Here is a 19,666-nt window from a genome sequence, read left to right on the forward strand (position 1 = left end):
GTTGTTCCCAGGGGTTTGGAGAGACAAGATGGGTTAGATAATGTATTTGATAGGAGCAACATCTGTTGGTGAAAGACAAGCTTTAGAAAACATCTACTTTCACCGCAGAAGTTGGTCCAATAAAAGATATTACCTCATCCACTTTGTCTCTTGAACTTGAAGGGTGAAAGTGAACTTGAGAGTGTGAACAGATGGAATGGTCTTCCAGTTCAGGTAGCAGAGTCAAGTAGCAATATAGTTAAAGTTGCCTGACCACTTGAAATGTAAAGGATTAGATATTTTTATGTTTGTAACTGTAGTTGACCACCCACTGGAAAAAAGGTTCACTGATCAATTCCCCTTCTGTATAGGAGTGTTGTTCTTTTTTATTTCTCTAGAAAAAATTAGTTTACAAATAGATGGTGAGATAAAAGTAGTTATCTAACAATTACAGACATGAATGGCCCATCATCTGCCTTCAACCCTAAGCAGTTATGCATGATGTTCTTTTTCTACATTAAAGAGTATGGGAGGTTTCTGCCATTTGCTTCAGTCCATATGACAGCATATGGAGTTCATAAACAGCTCACAAGGAGCCACCAGGGAGTTGCCCATAATCCAGTCACTGCCATAGCTGGCCCTTCCTATAAGCCCCAGCTCAGGGGGGCATAGTGGGAGAGAGCAGGCCTGGGTAGCACATGATAGTGTGGGCATTCTGTGCTGCATCAGACTGTGGAATAGCCCAGAGGCAGCATTTGGGAGGCTGATGTAAATTAGAACAACTCTTGGCTGCTCTTATTTAGGCTGGGAGATGCACTAGCCCTTGGAGTAGCCCAGAATCCTAAGTACAAAAATGGCTTAAAGCTACCTTTCTGTGCTGAGCTGAGGAAGGTAAAGAATCACAAACTATAGTTTAGTTCAAAAAAAAAATGAGGGAAGATGACTGTTGCATCCTTTAGTCAATGTTCCCTTAAATTCTGAAGGATAGTATACTATATCTTGACTAGTTTGCCTGGGAAACCTGTGGTAATTGCTTAACTCTTTAAAAATGGGTCACAGCTGGGAAATTATGCCTTGGTGTTTGTAATATGTTTTCTTCCAGCATGATTCATATGGTTGTTGGTATCTTATATTGTCTAATGCAGGGGTTGGCAACCTTTCTGAAGTCGTGTCAAGTCTTCATTTATTCACTTTAATTTGAGGTTTCGCATGCCAGTAATACATTTTAATGTTTTTAGATGGTCTCTTTCTATACGTCTATAATATATAACTAAACTATTGTTGTATGTAAAGTAAATAAGGCTTTTAAAATGTTTAAGAAGCTTCACTGAACATTAAATTAAAATGCAGAGCCCCCCGGACTGGTGGCCCGGATCCAGGCAGTGTGAGTGCCACTGAAAATCAGCTCGTGTGCTGCCTTCGGCACATGTGCCATAGGTTGCCTACCTCTGGTCTAATGCTTAATTTCCTGATGATTATTTCAGATCCAGAAGCGGCAAGGTCAGGCAGTTCCAAAATCACTACTACGCTGGGACTAGTGGTCCATGCTGCAGGTAGGCTGAGTAACTGTTAGGTCTATAAGGGACAATCTTCTGTCACTTTTCCTGTTTAACTTAAAAAAACTTTTTGAATTTTAATTGCAATAATTATTATATATTCACCAAAAAAGCCAGCACTGTGGGGATTTTTTATGTACACCTCTACCTCAATATAACGCCCCCTGATATAACACAAATTCGGATATAACACGGTAAAGCAGCGCTCCAGGGGGATGGGGCTGTGCGCTCTGGCGGATCAAAGCAATTTCGATATAACGTGGTTTCACCTATAACACGGTAAGATTTTTTGGCTCCCGAAGACAACGTTATATCGAAGTAGAGGTGTATTTAGAAGCACATTTTCCATCTTTTCCTAAGTAAGCTAACTGAAGATTGTTTAAAAATGGTTTGAAAAAATCCACACATGGCCTGGGATATATGTCTAGATATGATTCAGATAAGAAGGATTTAGGGAGGTTTTTAGAAATCTTAATCACAGTAAACCTGATTTTTAACTTTGTAAGAGGGAAACTACTCTAGATGCTAAAAAACAACATAGAGAATTTTTAAAATGTCTAAATAGTTGGGGGTTAAGTGTTAGCAATGCAAAATAACACTTCATCCAAAAATTTTAAGGGGTAGGGAACACCAATTTGTCTATTATAATTGCAGCTGTAACAGTATTATAGTATGTTTGGTCAGTCATTTAGGATTTAGTGAGTCCTCATGTCATATATTTAGTAAATTACTTTTACTGTAAAATGAAGGCTGTTTTGAAAGCCTTGAATTTTTTGCATCGTCTGTTTTATTTTAAAACAAAAGCAGAGTGATTGGCTTGATTAAATCCTAATATGAAAATAGTATTCTGCCTTCTGAAAATGTTCCTGGGAGCCTTAATTAGATACAATATTTTTCTTCATTTCTTTTCCTGAAGACATGTGGTGTATTGTTAACCATCTGCCACTCCAACTCCCGTGGTGGCTGCTGGTCAGTGATGGATGAAGCAATACATAAAATATTTATTATGTTACACATGTGGGGTTAAAACTTTTGTAATGAATTATTGATTCATATATTTGGATTTCAGTTGTGCACAATGGGTTAGGCACTGTAAACACATTTAATAAAAAAGATACTTCTTGTTCCAGGGATTTTACCACTTAAATGCAAGTTAGATTTAGCAATTTGGTTAAATTGAACCTTTGGCTGCCTTATCTTCAATCTGCCCACTAATCCTTCCCCGCTGGGACCACTTCTAAAATTCCAAACCTCTGAGAAACTTTCATAGAGCAGTCACTTTGGAGAGAGTGGGAAGAAAGGTGTAATTTTGTGAGGGGAAAATCCATATTTGGTGGAGGGGAATGACTTGCTTGCAGGATGAGCAATATTCAGTGCTGGACCCATGACTGGTTCTAGGTCCAATATCTTGCCGGCCACTGGGGTTAGAAAATGGTGCATTTAACCACTGGAAATGTAGGTATGTTCTCATACCACAAACACTCCTTGCCAATGAAATGGCAACACTTAATTCTACTCCTGGTAGATTGGAAGATATTGGTCATCATTATACATTTCTATATAGAAAAGCTACCTTAAGTAACTTTTAGAAATTTCTAAAATGTATTGGTTAATACTTTTCCCCTTGTCTTTCCAAGACCTTTACAGTTTGGATTCATGGTCTTAAGATAAACCACTTTTACAGATGGGAGAGGAGGATGTTGTGAAAAATAGTATCAATTTTAAATTTCTCTAAAACTTCTTTAAAGCAGTTTTTCCTCTAAAAATATGTTCTATAAACAAAATATTTGTCTGTCATACAATGTTAAGGTTTTGATTCACACTCATTTGGGATGATCAGTTTAACTCATCCATTGCTTTATTGTTTATATATAATTTGTCTAGCTCAAACTCTCATGAAGTCCTACACTTCCTCTAAGCTTCACATTGTGTGTGTAATATAAATGCATATATATACACACATGTTTTTGGATCTACCGTGATAAGAAACTGTGTAAATGTACGTCATGAAACAGATTTTAACCAAAAAATAGTGCTTCATTCATGCATGTTTTTTTTTTATGAACAGCCAATTAACTGATTTGTATGTTTTTCTTTCGATTTTTACACAGTCAACCAATATTTATGTAACATTTAGGCAGTTCACAATTCCAAAAGTAATAACTAGAATTCTTTGTAAATTTGTAAAGATTAAAACTGATTTTCAGCTTTAAGTTTAGATAGGAAACCACATTCCATAACTTTCTAAATTAGTTACTAAACCTCAGTTCCCTGAATTATTCCAGTTTTATATTAGGAGGTACCAAAGACTGAGCAGACTCAGTGTGAAATCCTTGCGCTATTGAAGTCAGTGACAAAACTCCCATTGACTTCACTAGGGCTAGGATTTTGCCCTCAAACCTCAGAGTGGCTCAGGAAAGGAAGGGGGAAACAAATCTGAGAGCAGCTGGGTTAATATTAAGGGTTTTGTAAGTAAGGGTAATTACTTTTAAAGCAATATACAATTTTATATTGGTAGCCAATGGAAAAATAAGTAAACCTTGTGATGTGTATGAATAATCAGTGAACTCTTATGCACTCTTTTGGCTTTCTATCCATTAAGCTGATGGTGTTGCATTGGGTGCAGCAGCTTCCACTTCTCAGACCAGTGTCCAGTTAATAGTGTTTGTTGCAATTATGTTACACAAGGTAAGTCCAGATAGTAAATTCATACTTTCTTTTTTTAAAGGAAAGTCAATTTCTACTGCATGTAGAAGGAGTTAATTATTTGGGTTTCTTGCTTGAGTTAACCTCAGTATGTGGAGCTGCAGTGATGTGATAAGGTGGTAATACAAAATAAGGAATTGGAGAACACAAGTATAATATTGGGTGGCTATGGGTATCAAATTAAGCTATATCCAGTCAGTCTGGGTGGGGGAGGATGCATTACATCTGTTCATTGACAAACCCAACCCCCTGCTGCCCAAACAACTGACTATGACCTACAAAAATGGGGGAGAGAGAGAAAGGAGAACAGTATGTTCACGGGAGGCAATGTAGCAGCCACACTGCTATAGTAGCAGCCACACAGATGGAGCTGCTGTGCTGCAACATGTCTGGTGAAGATGCTCTATGCTGATGGGTGAGTGCTCTCCTGTTAGCATAATTACTCCACCTCACTGAGAGGCAGAAGCTATGTCAGCGGAAGAGTGTCTTCCGCCAACATAGCGCAGTGTGGACACCGCTTTAAGTTGATGTAACTTGCATGGCTTTTTCACACCTCTGAGCAACGTAAATTACATTGACTTAAGCAGTAGTGTAGACCAGCCCCTAGAGATACTTGAAGAAGCCCTGGGAATATGGCAAGGGGTACTTACATATGTTATGTTAAAAGTATGGAAAACTGTTTCCTCCTGCTAGGATTCATTTCTATCTGTATGTGTGGTTCTCAGTGCTATGGGAACAATATATACATATTATTACTCCTGGGGAAATTCTGTGCCAAAAAATTAAAAATTCTGTGCACAATATTTTAGAATTCTGTTTATTTTATTTGTCAAAATTACATAATGTAATCATACTATTTTCAATTATTTTGATAATTTATTTCAAAATACCTATCAGCAAGTGTGTCTGTAACAATACAGAAAACACAAAAGATCCAGGAAACGTTTTTGACAAATGGATTCCTTACTAGGTGTATTAGCACATCTGTATGGCTCCACAGAGCAGACAGCAATAATATGTCCATGTGTGTCAAGCACAGAAGACACAGCAAAGAAATGCCATGTCAGCCAACTTAGGCTCACGGAGCTCAGGTTTGGGGGCTGTTTAATTGATGTGCAGACTTTTGGGCTTGGACTAGAGCCAGAGCTCTGGGACCCTTCCATTGGGTTGCCAGGTGTCTGGTTTTCAAGCAGAACGTCTGGTCAAAAAGGGACCCTGGTGGCTTCGGTCAGCACTGCTGACCAGGTCGATAAAGTCTGGTTAGCGGTGCAGCAGGGCAGGCAGGCTTCCTGCCTGGCTCCCAGGAAGAAGCTGACATGTCCATCCAGCTCTTAGGCGAAAGGGCGGCCATGGGCGCTCCACATGCAGCCCCCACCCTGAGCGCCAGTTCTGCAGCTCCCATTGGCCAGGAACTGTGGCCAGTGGAAGGTGCAGGGGCAGTGCCTGAGGGCGGGGGCAGTACGTATGGGCAGGGGCAGCATGCAGAGCCCCCTGGCCCCTCCACCTAGGAGTCGGAGGGACATGCTGGCCACTTCCTGGGAGCCACCTGAGGTCACTGCCGCCCAGAGTCTGCATGCCAAAACCCCTCCTGCACTCTGAACCCCTTGGACCTAGCCACCCCCTCTCACATCCAAACTTCCTCCCTGCACCCCAAACCTGTGCGCCAGCCCTGAGCCCCCTCCTGAACCCAAAATCCCTCTTGGAGCCCGCTCCCCCACCTGCACCCAAACTCCCTCCCGGAGCCTGCACCCCACCTTCCTGCCCCAGTCAGGAGCTCCTTCCCGCATACTGAACCCATCATTTCTGGCCCCACCCTGGAGCCCGTACCCCCTGCCATACTTCAAATCCCTGCCCCAGCCCAGAGCCCCCTCCCACACTCCAAACCCCTCAACCCCAGCCCCAAGCCTGCTCCTGCACCCCAAATCCCTCATCCCTGGCTCCACCCCAGAACCTGCACCCCCAGCCGGAGCCCTCATGACCGCATCCTGGTGAAAATGAGCGAGTGAGTGAGGGTGGGGGAGAACAAGCGATGGAGGGAGGGGGGATAGAGTGAGTGGGGACGTGGCCTCAGAGAAGGGGTGGGTTCTTGGGGCAGGGAGCAGGGCAAGGGGTTCAGTTTTCTGCATTTAAAAAGTTGGCAACCCCACCCTCCCACCCTGGAGGGTCCTAGAGCCTGGGCCCTAGCCCAGCCCAGCCGTCTACACAGCAGTGAAATAGCCCCACTACACCGAAGACCCTGTGAGCCCAAGTTGGTTGGCATGGACCAGCTGCGGGTTTTTCTTTGCTATGTAAACATACCCTTAAGGGTAGTACATCCTTAGGAGTGAAGTTAGGCCATGATTTGGTGCAGCACTTAAATATGTCCATAAAGTTCAGCGGCTGAGTATCCCCAGTGAAACTAATGCTTTGCCAGATTGGGGCCTTAGTGAGTGGCATGGTTTAGTAGTTCTCAGCATGTCACTGTATAGTCACTGGCCTAGAATTGAAATTGTTGCAGACAATAGATTGGACGGGCAATGGGTGTGAAGGGTCCAGCATGGCAGAGACCGAGTGCAGGCTACTGGCTACATGAAGGTGGGGGTCCTGCTGCCCCCATCCCCTCCCAGGGACACGGATGCAGTGGTAAGGCTGCACCCCACCCTAACACAGCACAAGGGCCGGGCTTGCCACAAAAACACAATGCAGCCCTGCCCCTCCATGCCGGCACACCATGATAGTGAGCGAGAGGGACAGAGTCCCACTCTCATACATGCCCAGCCCTGCTGCCCCGATCCGGGTGTGGGGGAAGCAGGCTCTGTCCAGCAGGAACTAAGTGTGGAGGGGTTTAGGTGTGAGGTGAGAGGGTTCTGTGTGGAACAGTCTGGGTGCAGACAGCTCATTGGGGGGTCCAGGTGTGTGTGGGGATTCATAGGGACTCCTTGGGGGGTTCTGGATGCAGGGGGAATTGGACTTTGTGGGGGGAGAGAGGCAGCAGGTAAAGGTGGTTGGGGCTCATTCGGGGGGTCTGGGTGTCATGGGGATAGGGCTCGGCCAGGAGGTCTGGGTGCAGGGGGCGTGGGGCTTGGTATGGTGGGGGTCCAGGTGTAGCTGGTTAGGGCTTGGGGGGGGGGGAGGGGTCTGGGTGCTGGGGACTTGGCGGGATGGTTCAGGTGCAAGGGGGTGGGACTTGTCAGGGTAGGGGGTTGAGTGCGGGGAGCTCAGGGGTAGTGTAGGTGCAGGCATGAGGGTCAGGATGCAGAGGGGTGGGGCTCAGTGGAGCATCTGGGGTTGAGTGGATGGGGGCAACTACCTGTACAGTACCCCTTCTCCCTATGGCTGGGGAGCCATGGGAGCAGGAAGCGTGTGTGTGTGCACGCATGTGTGTAGCCATCTGCAGCTTGGGGCGGTTCCTGGGAGTGGGCTGACCCATCCCCAGCCACTCCATCCAGGTGAAGAGGAAATCCTGTCATGTCCCCCCGCAGCCTAGCTGGGGCTAGCAACTGGAGCCCAGCGGAGGGTAGGAGCCACCGCCCAGGGCATCCCCAGCTCTGCCCCTTTCCAGGTCTGGGCACACCGTGATAGTGAACAAGAGGGACAGAGTTTTGCATACATGCCCAGCCTTGCCCACCAAGGCAGTGATTTATGTTTCCCCCGCTGTTCCTGATGCCCAAATCAGACGCACCTGCTCGGGACTGCTGCTTGGAAGGGACACGTGAATCAATTATTCTGCAGGAGACATTAATTTCTGCACAGAATTCTCCCAGGAGTAACGTATTAAGAGGTCTGCAGTCATTTTTCATCATTAAAGGGTAACTCGGATATTGATAGGGTTACAGCATTGCAGACATCTGAAGCAAAATTGATTTCAGTTCCTTATGCTATAATAAGTGTTTTGATACGTCTTCTACCAATAAAGAAGAAACACCAAACTCCCAAGTTGGGGCAATAGCCTTTCAATGTCCCATTAATGCCACATTAAACATGTATTTGTTCAGATCTTATTTGTAAATGGTATGGAAAAGATTTATTTGATTTCATTGGATTTGAAAATACCTCAAGCACACAGTTGCACACCTAATTTGTATGTGCAGTTATTGCACCTACTGTAATCACAGTAATTAGTCATGCAGTTTGTTCAGACCTTTTGCCTGTGTAGATTCATGCATAAAGTGTTTGAAAAATCAGGTCTGGTGTGTTATCACTTTTCACTTGTATAATAAGTGATATACATGGTAACCATGTTCTGGGATGACAACACTGAGGCCAAAGGCCGCAGTGTTTTATAGGTCAGGATCTGGTTATTACCAAGTAAAGGGGAAGCAAACACTTATTATTCTGACATTTTAAATTTTTATTAACAATATTTTAAGTGTACAGTAAATATTTTTTAAATGAATGAAGAAAACTTTTTTTAAAAGTGGGTTGTCAATGAGATGCTGAAAGAATTTTAAAAAAATTAAGTTTTTTCCCTTCCTCCTTCAACAATTACTGCTACTTTTTTCCTCACATATTTCCTTTCCCCACCTGTATTTCCCTTCCTACAGATCAACAGCTTCTCCTCAGGCAGCTGCAATATATTTTAATATACATTGTGTTTCAGAACTAAATTGGGAAGGAAAGATTGGGATTGTCCCGATATAACCACGAATCTGATAGTTCTTGTGGCTTGTACGGAAGGGACTGTATTGATGGAAGAGGGGAAGAAGTGTCGGGTCTTGCTTCCACTGAAGTCAGTACCAAAGCTCTCATTGATTTTAGTTGGATCAGAATTGGGCCTGAAGGAGAGAAATACATCAAAAAGATTGTTCATTTTTTACTGACAGTTTGACAGCCCCTTTTTCTTTGCTTTGATGGCATTTTTTCTTCTTTCATGTAAATGCTGGAATTTTTCCTCCCTTGGCTGAAGAAAAGTCGCTTAGGAGGCATATTTGTTTCTTGCAGGTAGTCTGAGAATTCTGATTACAAGAGTTGATCAGAACAAATTTTGATTACCAAAGCGAGTCAGAACAAAAGGGTTGTAGTTACCGATCAAATCAGTACAGTAATGGAAATCCTGGCATTCAGCAATAGTACATTGATTCATATGCTGTATTGTTGTTATGAAATAACCATCCAGTGATTATGCAAATAAGATAGCCAGAACCAAAAAGAATGCAGAGAGTGGCATAACTGTTCTAGCTCAGTAACTGTAGAGCATCCCTGCACTCTGGTTAGGAATATTCCACTTCAGTACAGTTAGTAGGAATAATACATATTTACCACAACTTTTTTTTTTTGTCTTTGGACATCTTAAATGACAGGGAATCCTAGCCAAGCAGATATTGCACTGACTATTGTTCTTTTACAGGCACCAGCTGCCTTTGGCCTGGTTTCCTTTCTGATGCATGCTGGGCTGGAACGGAATCGAATCAGAAAGCACTTGCTGGTCTTTGCATTGGCAGCACCTGTTTTGTCAATGGTGACATACTTAGGGCTAAGCAAGGTAAATGTTTGGGATTTAATTTTGCCGAGAGCTTAGCAGTTGGACTTGAGGGGCATGGAACTCCTTACTGGGCTTGTAGAACTCCAGACTGCTTCACCCATCACCAATACATTTTTCCATACTATCTGCTGTAGCTGGGACTTTCCCCACCATATAGTTGCAAGTTTATGAACAAAATTCTCAAAAAAGGAAGCTTCTGTTTGTTTTAACTAAACAAAAAATACTTTTCCACAATTCTGTGGCGGTTGAATCTGCCGTACAATTGTGCTGGGGAATCTAAGTTTTCATTTTAAGAAGCTAAGTTGCCCTGTAAGTTTCACTTTAAGAAGCTAACCTGACAAATGCATATGGTTGCTTTGTTGATCTCCTGAGTCTGCAAGCAGATATGCTCTGACATGTGCGGATGTATCTCCATTCTCCTTGAAGGGGGTTTAGCTCTGAAACATGATGATAATTTAAATCTTAACATTAACGGTTACAGTGCTGATAATTTTAGTGGAAACATTTAGTTGTTGTGCGTATCCGTCTGTACTGGATTCAATGGAAGATATTGGGACAGTGGTGTGACTGTCACTGTCAAGGGGTTGTGAGTTCATGCCCCAGCTCCTTGAATCCCCCTCCATGGTGTCCAAAGCCTCAAACAGCTCCTGGGAGCTCAAACTCAAGTCATCTCCCTTTCCTTCTGTGGTGACAAAGGCCTCAAATGCTGCCCAAAGCTTCCAGCTTTCCCCCTTGACAACGTCTTATATTGTCAGTACAAAAATCTGCAACACATCAAAACTTTAGGTGAAGCATACAATATAAAGTATTTAATATTAAAACATAGTATCACAAGGGACACCGTACTTCTGGTAAGGTAAAAAAAAAATCTCAGGTTTTGAACATACGTTGTAAATTTTGCAGCATTATCAAGTATCACTTAGTTCAGCATTGGCATGCATTCAAAGTAGAGGCTTTGCTGCAGAACTTGGGTCCAGATCATGACAGAGTCCCTGGGACTTTGCTAATGCTTCACATTTACATGGTGCTTTTCATCCAAGACAATCCATTTCCTTTAAAAACATAAGTCATTAAATCTCACAACTGTCCTGTAAATCAAGCGTAGAAAACAGGCTGAGTTGCTAGTAAAGCCAGGAACAGGAAAACTAGGAATCGCAACTCCCACTGGTATGACCATTAGACAACTTGCCCACCGTAAAGGTTTGGATTTTTGACTATAGCGGTCCAAACATTCAAAGTGATCTGTACCTAAACATTTCTAAAAACATTTAATATTTATTTACATAATAAAATCCTGATTGTAGAGTTGTGTATATGCAGGATATATGTGCGTGTGTAGCGTGAACTCTGATTGAGACAGACCAGTGTTCCTTTGAAAAATCAAAAGATTTTCCAAGACAAACAGACTTGCAACAATAAATGATGCACTATTAGTGACCCTATACATCCTCCCCTAGGAAAACCTCAGCATCTGCCGAGAGTGAACACCCAATAAGATGCTCATTAGGCCAAGCTTCATTTGTTCATCTTAAATGTATTTACTACAAACTAGTTAAATGTACCAGTGCAGTGGCTCTCAACTTTTCCAGACTACTGTACCCCTTTCAGGAGTCTGATTTGTCTTGTACACCACCAAGTTTCATCTCACTTACTTACAAAATCAGACATAAAAATAAATTGTCACAGTACGCTATTACTGAAAAATAATGTACTTCCTTATTTTTATCATATGATTATAAAATAAATTAGAATATAAACTGAAGCTTTCAGTGTATAGTATATAGAGCAGTATAAACAAGTCGTATGAAATTTTGTTTGTACTGACTTTGCTAGTGTTTTTTATGTAGCCTGTTTAAACTAGGCAATATCTAGATGAGTTGATGTATCCCCCTGGAAGACCTCAGTGTACTCCCAGGGATGTGCCTACCCCTGGTTGAGAACCACTACACATGTGTAACAGTCTTTCTATAAATGCCCGCTAACTTATCTGTAGAGGGTTGGATGTGGGAGGCTGATTTGGTTAGTGTATTGTATTTGTCTTCAGAGATCTGTCACCGAGCACAGCCTAAAATATAGCACAATATACAGGGCCTAAGTTGAGACTCAAAATGCACCAAGCATAGAACTTTCAGAAAAGTTCTTAGTGCTATAGGTATTTCAGAACTTCCATCCTCCAGTTGTTCAGTATAGTTGATATAATAAACTAAGAAAGTGGCCTAATACAGAGGCTGACATTTCTTGCAGTGAGTAAAAAGGTGGATACTGCAATTTGGAATTGAAGTCTCTGTGAAGAGATGTGAAGGAAGGGTTAGGATGCATAAATCTGTTCCTTAATCCAGTGTTAAAACTGTAATGAGAACTAATCAGAAATCAAGGGATATAAGTGGTAGTGGTATCCATATGTAAGATGTGAAAGGAGACTGTCATGTTCTGTGCATACCACAAAGTGACATGTCTATTTAGGATTATGTGCTGTTTCTCACCAAGATTTTTTTTCCTAAGCATTTGGTATATTCTTCTGTCATGTTATGCCTAGGTGACTTCATATTCAGGTTCATTGAGAACATTGTGGCATGCCTTCTTGCCTGTATGTGTGCCATCGCATCATCTCGAATTCTGAAAGTCTCCACTTGTTCCCCTTCCACTGCAGTTTGCTCTCCTCATGTTCAAGGGCTCCTTCTCTTTTCAGTCTTTGCTCTGTCAGTTTTGATCATCCTTCCTGTGTCAGGTGCTGAATTTTATACTCTCGCTCTCTCTAAAATAGCCTTTTTGCCTTATTGATTTCCCATCTCTCTTTGTAAAAAGCACAGCTCAAACCCCACCTCATCTAGCTGTCTACAAACAGTGAGCTGTCAACCAGGTCACTGCACATGTGCTTATCACACCTGTCCCAATCTAAATGTTCGTATCTACTGTCACCTTTCTGTAACAAATCCACTGCTCTAACTGCTGTAGGTCGCATAGATGATGCGCTATGAAGTTGTATAAAAGGATTCTAGAAAAAAGGACAGGGAGAGAATTTGAGTAAATAGCCTGGGAGAGACACACTAGAAAGGAACCAGGCTAGCAACAACACCATTTACACAGTAGATGGTGAGAGGTTTGTTAATAAAAAACACCAATGAGGGATCTTTGTAGATGGGTCCTTGGTTTTAGGCAGGCTAAGAGCTGAGTTTTGAGCAGCATTTTAGAAGAATAGGGAATTGGGGAAGCAGAAATAATTATGGAGCTAGTGCAGTTGCAGATGTAAAGAATTAACCTCTACTTGCCAACGTTGGCTTCCTCTCCTATGTCAGAGGGTAGGCTGAGACTATACCAGGGAATAAGATCACAGAGATAAATGGGAGCTTGACCAACAAAGGACCTTAAAAATGAATGGACAAATTTTGCATTTTATTACCTATGGTTGTGTAGTGTGATCCTAATCATGGTGTGGCAGAACCTCTTCTATAAGTGACATACTAAAGTAAAATGAATAGAAGGATTCTTGATCATTCTTAATATGTTAGATACATCCCATGTTTGTAATAATTTTGTATAGAACTCCTGGCACATGCACAGTGCTCGCTGTGCTTACAGTGTAAATACTGCTGGGTGGGCATCTATTACCTGAAATCTGATCTCATTCAAATGAGTAGCAAAACTCACACTGACACAGTGGGAAGAGAACCAGGCCTTTAGAGACTTGAGGTCATCTTAAAATCTAGTAATTTAAAAAAAAATTAACTTCACTGTGTGAGCACCAAATTTTGTGGTTTTACAATTTAATTTTCCTATTTTAAAAAGTATATTTTGCTCCTCTGTTGCTGTGTGAAAGACTCACACAAATGGGATAACTGACTATACAAGAGAAACAGTTCAATTTATGATACACACAGTACTGCCAAATGCACAAATTGAACTGGAAAAAATATATTTAATTCCTCTAATCTTATAATGTCAGATGCTACTTGAAAGTATAAGTCGTTAAAACATTTTCAGACACAAGTGTGGTATCTTTTTTTTAAAAAAGATTATCGCTTTGAAAGAATGATTGTTGATCAAATCATAATGAAGTTGGAATGTTAAGGGTTTTTTATTTGTTGAATCTGTTGTAGTTTGGATTCATTTTCTCTCTTCCCCTCTCCTTTTTCTCTTTCACAGAGCAGCAAAGAAGCCCTTTCAGAAGTCAACGCCACTGGAGTTGCCATGCTTTTCTCTGCTGGGACTTTCCTTTATGTTGCCACAGTGCACGTCCTCCCAGAGGTGGGAGGAATGGGGCATAGCCACAAACCTGAATCAACAGATGGGAAAGGACTCAGCCGCCTGGAGGTGGCAGCCCTGGTCCTTGGCTGCCTTATTCCTCTAGTTTTGTCCATCGGGCACCAGCACTAAAAGTTCAAAGTCACTGTTCTCCTTGATCTTGTATGAGCAGTAAATGTCAGCTGCTCTTTTCATCGTTGTCTCTCTTACCCCATCATCCACCCCATCTGCACTGTGGAGTTCAGAGGGAAGCTTGATTCCAACATGAAGAATTCTGGAAAAGCTTTTAGTGTAGCAAAATGTACTTTGGCAGCCGGACATAAATTCTGTGTAATTTTCTTTTCTGAAGACATTTGATATTTTAATTTTGATTTATGGCCCCTATTCTCAGGGAAGATGGACTTTGAATTTTAAGAAAGGTGAGTGGGGAAGAATTTAATGGCTCATCATGAAATTGCAATCACCAAAGTATTCTGTGACTCAGCATTCACAGCTGAGAATACAACAATGGATGGATGCCTTTTAATATGTGGAAATCTTCTTGCCAGTAGAATAGGGGAACCTCCCCTACAATTTTTTTATGTTGTCCTGACATATGTGACTGATCCTTGTAATATCAATGCCACAAGCCTTGCTGTAAAGATGCAGTACTCAACATTCTGGTAAATGCACTTGTTGCAAAAGGCAAGAAATGTGGATTGGAAGAAACATTATTGGACAAAGATTAGAGAAAGTCCAGGATATGAGAATTCAGCTAGTTAAGTAGGTAGAGATGACTTTTGCATTGCATTCCCTGGATTAACACAAAGGAAACAAGAAAGTCCTAGAAACAAGGAAATACTCTGTTTTTACTTGGTTTATGCAATGGCTTGTTACATTATTTAACAAAAAACAGAAACAAAGCACACTTTGGAAGCGGATCTCCCATCATGTCCGTAAAGAGTAGCAACCAAAACTGTAGGGGCAGTTAGGAATCTGGCACCAGGGCTGCACTGCTTCTATTCTTGGGAGACACATACACAGTGTCTTTTTAAATCAAACTGTTCAGGGTTCTGAGTGGAGATCTGATGAAAATGGATTTTGAGGGACCAGAGAACTATACTAGCTCATTTACAAAGGGCTGAAACTAGTGGTCTGTTTTTTTTCTTTCATTAAATAAACAATATTAATGAAACAAGATCTCTGGTTAAATACTCATACTCTGGGCATATTAGCAGGTGGACGGTGTGTCTAAACTAATTAACTGCTCTGCTAAATCTTCATACCAACAAGCAAGAAGCATTTTGTTTTTTGTTCAGAACCTATTAAAATCACACCTTTCTCCTTTGGGAATCTTGCAATCCACCACCTCTTGATTATGGTTAGTTGTAGTGATGCTCCTCTGGGACTCAGTCCATTGCAGCTTAATGATTGATACTCTCTTTATCAAGACATGCCTTCTCTTGTCAGGCAGTGTTTTTGTTTAATTATGCAAGAAATGGTACGTTTCAATAACTGTAGTGCGTTCAAATTCAGAACAGTTGACGTACAGATTGAAAACACAACTCTTGTTTTACAAAAATTGCTTTTATGCTGGATCCATTTTAAGCCCTAGTCTGACTCTATCTGCACTTCTTATATTTACTATTGCCAAAAGGTTGTTTTTGTTTAGTCATTTTCATTGTTTGAAACAAATCTTCAAAGCTTGAAATCACTGCTTTCTGAAGGAACGTATTGTCTCCTTGTGAAAGAGAGAGTCTCCTTCTTCCCTCGCCATCTGTTTCTTATGGTCCACAGGCCATCATGGCTCTGACTTCTTTACTTCATTACATCCTCATTATCTTCTAGCTCAGCAGTGGGTATCAGCATGGCTCTTGGAACAGGATTTATTAGTTTAATTAGTGATCACTCTATTCAGTGGCTTTGTAGCAGCACAAAAACAGTAACCCACGATCAGATTTTAACAGTGGTGACGGCTTTTTTGTTTTTTACCATTAGAAAGTTGGATTTGAAAATCAGTGCAGAATTATTAGAATGTAGAAGACCTTCCCACAAGACTAATTATTTTAAGATAGATAAAATATTAGACCTAAGCCATGGTACATGAAACTAGGCCTGGAAAAAGCTGTTGTGTTCTGAAAAGCTATAGCAAAAATAGCACCACCTAACTGACTAAATCTATTCCCTTTGTGTATTTAGTCATGCCTAGTTTCTCAAGAGACAAATACAAATCTACTTTTACACTCCCGTTAACTCTGAAAAGCCAACACAGCTCAGCTAGAGAGCTGGATTCTGTTCCCTGTGTACCACCACAATTGTGGAACCGTTTGCAACTGACAAACGCGTGTAAATCCACTGAAGGCAGTGATGGTGCACGTGTCACTGAGGGCATAATTGGGCTTGCAGTACCTTTTTGACAGGTGGTGGTGACAGGCAACATACAAAGAATCCTGCTCTTAGACCTCTTGGTAAATTTGCAGGGCTGACAGTTATGAAAAAACACCAATTGTATTTGTAAACTGAGCAAATCTCCTCTGCAGTCATTGGCAGAAAATGAAAATGGAACCTCCTTGGTGACACTTCTGCAGTTAGATTTTGGGGTAGATCCACACTTTAAGTTTGCTTCCATTTTTCCCCAGCATGTGCTTATGGTTATCTTTCAACATCTGTGGTTCAGCTTCAGCCATCAGAAACCCATACATCCACTTTTACCGTCCCATTTACCATCTTTTCTTGCCAGTCTGCAGTATTCAGCCATAATCTTTCTCTATGGACCATTGCTTATTGAGGAGGAGACATTTGACCAAATCTCTCTCCCCTGCTGACATAGATTCTGGCAGGTTTACCATAGTGATAATCGTCTTCCTGTTGGCATTGCTAAGAGGGTTCTGTCAGACTTCTTGCCATGGACATGTCATAAGATCAAGTCTCCAACTTCTGGGCCAATTGCCAGTGTGATAATGCTCGGTTAGTATTGTACAAACTAAGCTTGAGAGGCCAGAGCATTAAGCATTATTGGCCAACATATAACAGTGCAAGAGTCTGAAAAGAGTTCACAAATTAAAATGTCTACAAACAAAATGGGGACAGAAGGCCCAGTAATGTGCAATTTTCACTTTGCAGTTTGACTAAGTGGCATAAGATTTATGTTTTTTCCTGTCCACTTAGAACTAGCTTACTTTTTTTGGCTGCCTTAATGGTATATATCTATTGAACTGTTGTTTAAACTTATATGGCTGAGGCTGCTGAAGTTAACAAGGGAATTGGGGGTTATCAGAGAGATGCACAGCAGAATGTAAAGTTTCATTGTGAATATAGCAGAATGTAAAGTTTTGAGTGCTTGTTCATGTCCATTCCAATCAGGCGTACAATGGCCATAGGGGTTGTAATGAGCCACAGGCAATGCCGGTACTGCTGGCAGCAACACTGCCGACAGAAGCGCCAGCACCACTGTTGCACCCTACAGCTCTGGCACCGACCCTCCTGTCAGTGGCGCTACCGACAACTACAGCTTTGATTCAACCAGTGGCGACGATATTGGCACTGCCGGAACCAGTAACTTCAGCACCTGCCTCGGCACCGATATTTCTGCCTCCAGTGGGCCCGGCATCGCATGCTGTAGAATACCATGTGTCGCGAGACCCACGGGGTGCTGAAGGTTGTGAGCAGGGTCCGCTGCCAGGCCTTTCCTCCTCATCCTCTCTGGATGAAGCGGTGGCAGGAGTGTTGACTGCCCCAGCTCTGGAAGATAACAGGGCACTCCAGCACCTCTTACACCGTGCTGCCCAGAACCTGGGCATACAAGTGGAGGAGCTGGTAGAGGAATCAGACCCAGTCATTGAAGCAGGGGTCTGCCACAGGGTTCTGGTCATCTCTGCAATCGTCTTTATTAAAAGCAAAGCGACGCAAGAGGAACCGGGGGGTGCGAGGACGTCAGGCTTGCTGGAGGCAGAAGTATTGGTCCTGAGGCAGATGCTGAAGTTGCTGGTTCCGGCGGTGCCGATATCATCGATGCCGGTGGAATTGAAGCTGTAGTTGTCGGCGGTGCTGCTGACAGGAGGGTCGGTGCCAGGGCTGTAGAGGGCAACAGCAGTGCCGGTGCTTCTGTTGACGGTGCCACTGCTGGCGTTGCCTTCGGCTCATTACAACCCCCGTGACCATTGTACGCCAGATTGGAATGAATACGAACAACACATCTCTAAGAACAACAGTTACAAGAAGGTGAGCAACCATTTTTTGCCTCAAGTGACCAAATCTATCCTAATTTTAGTTCACCATAGTAAATTATTTTCTTTCAGCGTAAGATTTCAGTTAAATATGAGTTGGGGTGAAAACATCTCTGATCATACCTCCATCCTCCCTCTTTATCTGCCACAATACAATCAGTTATCACATGTGTAGTTATCAATTATCACCATTCTTGTCAGTTTCCATTCCTCAGGAAACTTAGTTGCAAATAAATTCTTCATTACTCTTCCATTTTTGTCTGTAATGTTCATCCTTATATAGGCTTTCAGTTGTAATGGGGGTGGAAAATAGGTACACCCAGACAACACTATCTGATTGGCTTGCATTTTTCTCTTCTTTTTCCAAATCCTACCCCCAAACCAGAACTCCCCACATCAGCCAATTTATCAGATCTTGATGGTTGAGTTGATACTAAGAATCAATTAGGGTTACATCTGTGTTAGTCCCAATGAGTTCAGCTATTTCATTGACTGTTCTGATTTCATTCTTGTTCGTCGTATTAAAGGCAAAATATTTTTTCAGTACCTGATGACAACTGTGATACAGGAGCCTCCTTTATATTTACAGACGTGAGAATGGCAGGGCACTCACACCAGGATAAAGATGTTTTGATGGCTGCTCTGTGTATTGTAAGTTGGCCATGAATTAAGCACAAGAACCTAGTGTCTACATCTGAGCTTCAAAGAGCACTCCTGCGTGGAATATCGTAAAACTTTAACGTTATCCAAGAGACCCACAGTATTTGTTCAGGAACTACTGTAGAGGCTGATGATTGTCTTACAGGATTTCTTGGCAGTGGCTAAATTGTGCCCTTATTGTCAACTATACTCAGAATAACATGGAAAGGCTATGGAATAAGTATGTTGCTGTTGCTCTCTTCTACGTTGTCTCCTTGATCATCCTCAGGAAATCTGGGAGGAGGAGTTTGGTTGCTTTTGTCCATGGAGTTGTGGGGAACCTGTCCAATGAATTTCAGATTCGAACTTTTAAAAATATAAGCTTTTCTCATTTTCCTTTGGTTACATCTTTCAGAAGCTCAGGCTTTCCAGGGAATAAAATTGCCTGGTTACTGCATCTAAAGTGACTCAGCGTACTGAGCTGTAATTTTAATGTCTTTTCAAAACCATTTGTACACATGAAATCATTCCATGAATGGCTGCCTTACAATTTTTTGTTTTTTTTCCACTTTAATTGTGAATGGTTAAAAAAAATCATGTTGTTGGTTTTTTGATTTGTTTTATTATATTAAATTTTTATTAGGTGCAGTGCTTAAGAGTTGGCTTCTCATTTATCATATGAGGTTTTGTTAGAGACCATGTGAAGAGCAGTGGCACTTCAAAATAGTGCTGCTGAAGACTAGTGCATTTTATTTTTATGTACAGTAGAACCTCGGAGTTACGAATACCAGCATTACAAACTGACCAGTCAACCACTCACCGCATTTGGAACTGGAAGTACACAATTAGGCAGCAGCAGAGACTTAAAAAAAAAAAAA

The 19,666-nt window shown here is 41.9% G+C and overlaps 1 protein-coding gene across 2 annotated transcripts in view; it reads left to right on the forward strand.

Moving 5' to 3' along the window:
- The window catches only part of SLC39A9 (solute carrier family 39 member 9), a 34,871-nt gene extending 15,432 nt beyond the window's left edge, over nt 1-19,439 (forward strand). For both annotated transcript variants that reach the window (XM_032774806.2, XM_075065398.1), the window contains 4 exons: nt 1,464-1,532; nt 4,138-4,223; nt 9,568-9,702; nt 13,846-19,439. In XM_032774806.2, the coding sequence (XP_032630697.1) occupies nt 1,464-1,532; nt 4,138-4,223; nt 9,568-9,702; nt 13,846-14,076 (521 nt within the window). In that variant the 3' untranslated portion in view covers nt 14,077-19,439. The remainder of the gene's footprint in view (nt 1-1,463; nt 1,533-4,137; nt 4,224-9,567; nt 9,703-13,845) is intronic.
- Nucleotides 19,440-19,666: the final 227 nt, after the last annotated feature.

The sequence above is a fragment of the Chelonoidis abingdonii genome, chromosome 4, assembly GCF_003597395.2.
Source record: "Chelonoidis abingdonii isolate Lonesome George chromosome 4, CheloAbing_2.0, whole genome shotgun sequence".
Taxonomy (NCBI): domain Eukaryota; kingdom Metazoa; phylum Chordata; order Testudines; family Testudinidae; genus Chelonoidis; species Chelonoidis abingdonii.